General features: G+C 54.0%; 1 protein-coding gene across 1 annotated transcript in view; it reads right to left on the reverse strand.

Moving 5' to 3' along the window:
* Positions 1-374, reverse strand: part of CSUI_010278 (homoserine kinase) — a gene marked incomplete at its 5' end in the record, with an annotated part of 3736 nt that extends 3362 nt beyond the window's left edge. Inside the window, one exon of the mRNA XM_068070383.1 lies at positions 225-374. Within this exon, the coding sequence (XP_067917641.1) occupies positions 225-374 (150 nt within the window). The remainder of the gene's footprint in view (positions 1-224) is intronic.
* Between the last annotated feature and the right edge of the window lie 22 nt (positions 375-396).

A 396-nucleotide genomic window follows, 5' to 3' on the forward strand; every position in this document is an offset into this window, starting at 1 on the left:
GTCAGCCCGTTGACAGGCTACTCTGATGGGCCCCTCAGACCCCCCTGCCACGCAGAGCGGAGGTACAAGAATCAACTGGCAATTCCGGAAACAAACCCAGGAAAGGAAGAACAGGGTCATTCGCGGCCAGACGATGCCTGCTAGCATCTCAGATCATGTGAAGTCCAGACCATCACTCAGGCGTTGTCAAACTACAATGCTCCGTGGCTTGCATACTCGCTTACCAGGTTAGAATGGTCTCGCGGAAGTTCGTCAGCTCCTTCCCCGTGAATGATGATTTGCTCTTTGTCCGCTTCTTCGACTATCAGGTCGTTCCAGATACCCACAGCCAGACCAAGACAATCGAAGCCGGAGCCGAGATTCGCACATGAAGCGGGCACGCGTACATGAATCCTT

Source organism: Cystoisospora suis (assembly GCF_002600585.1).
Source record: "Cystoisospora suis strain Wien I chromosome Unknown contig_7052, whole genome shotgun sequence".
Taxonomy (NCBI): domain Eukaryota; phylum Apicomplexa; class Conoidasida; order Eucoccidiorida; family Sarcocystidae; genus Cystoisospora; species Cystoisospora suis.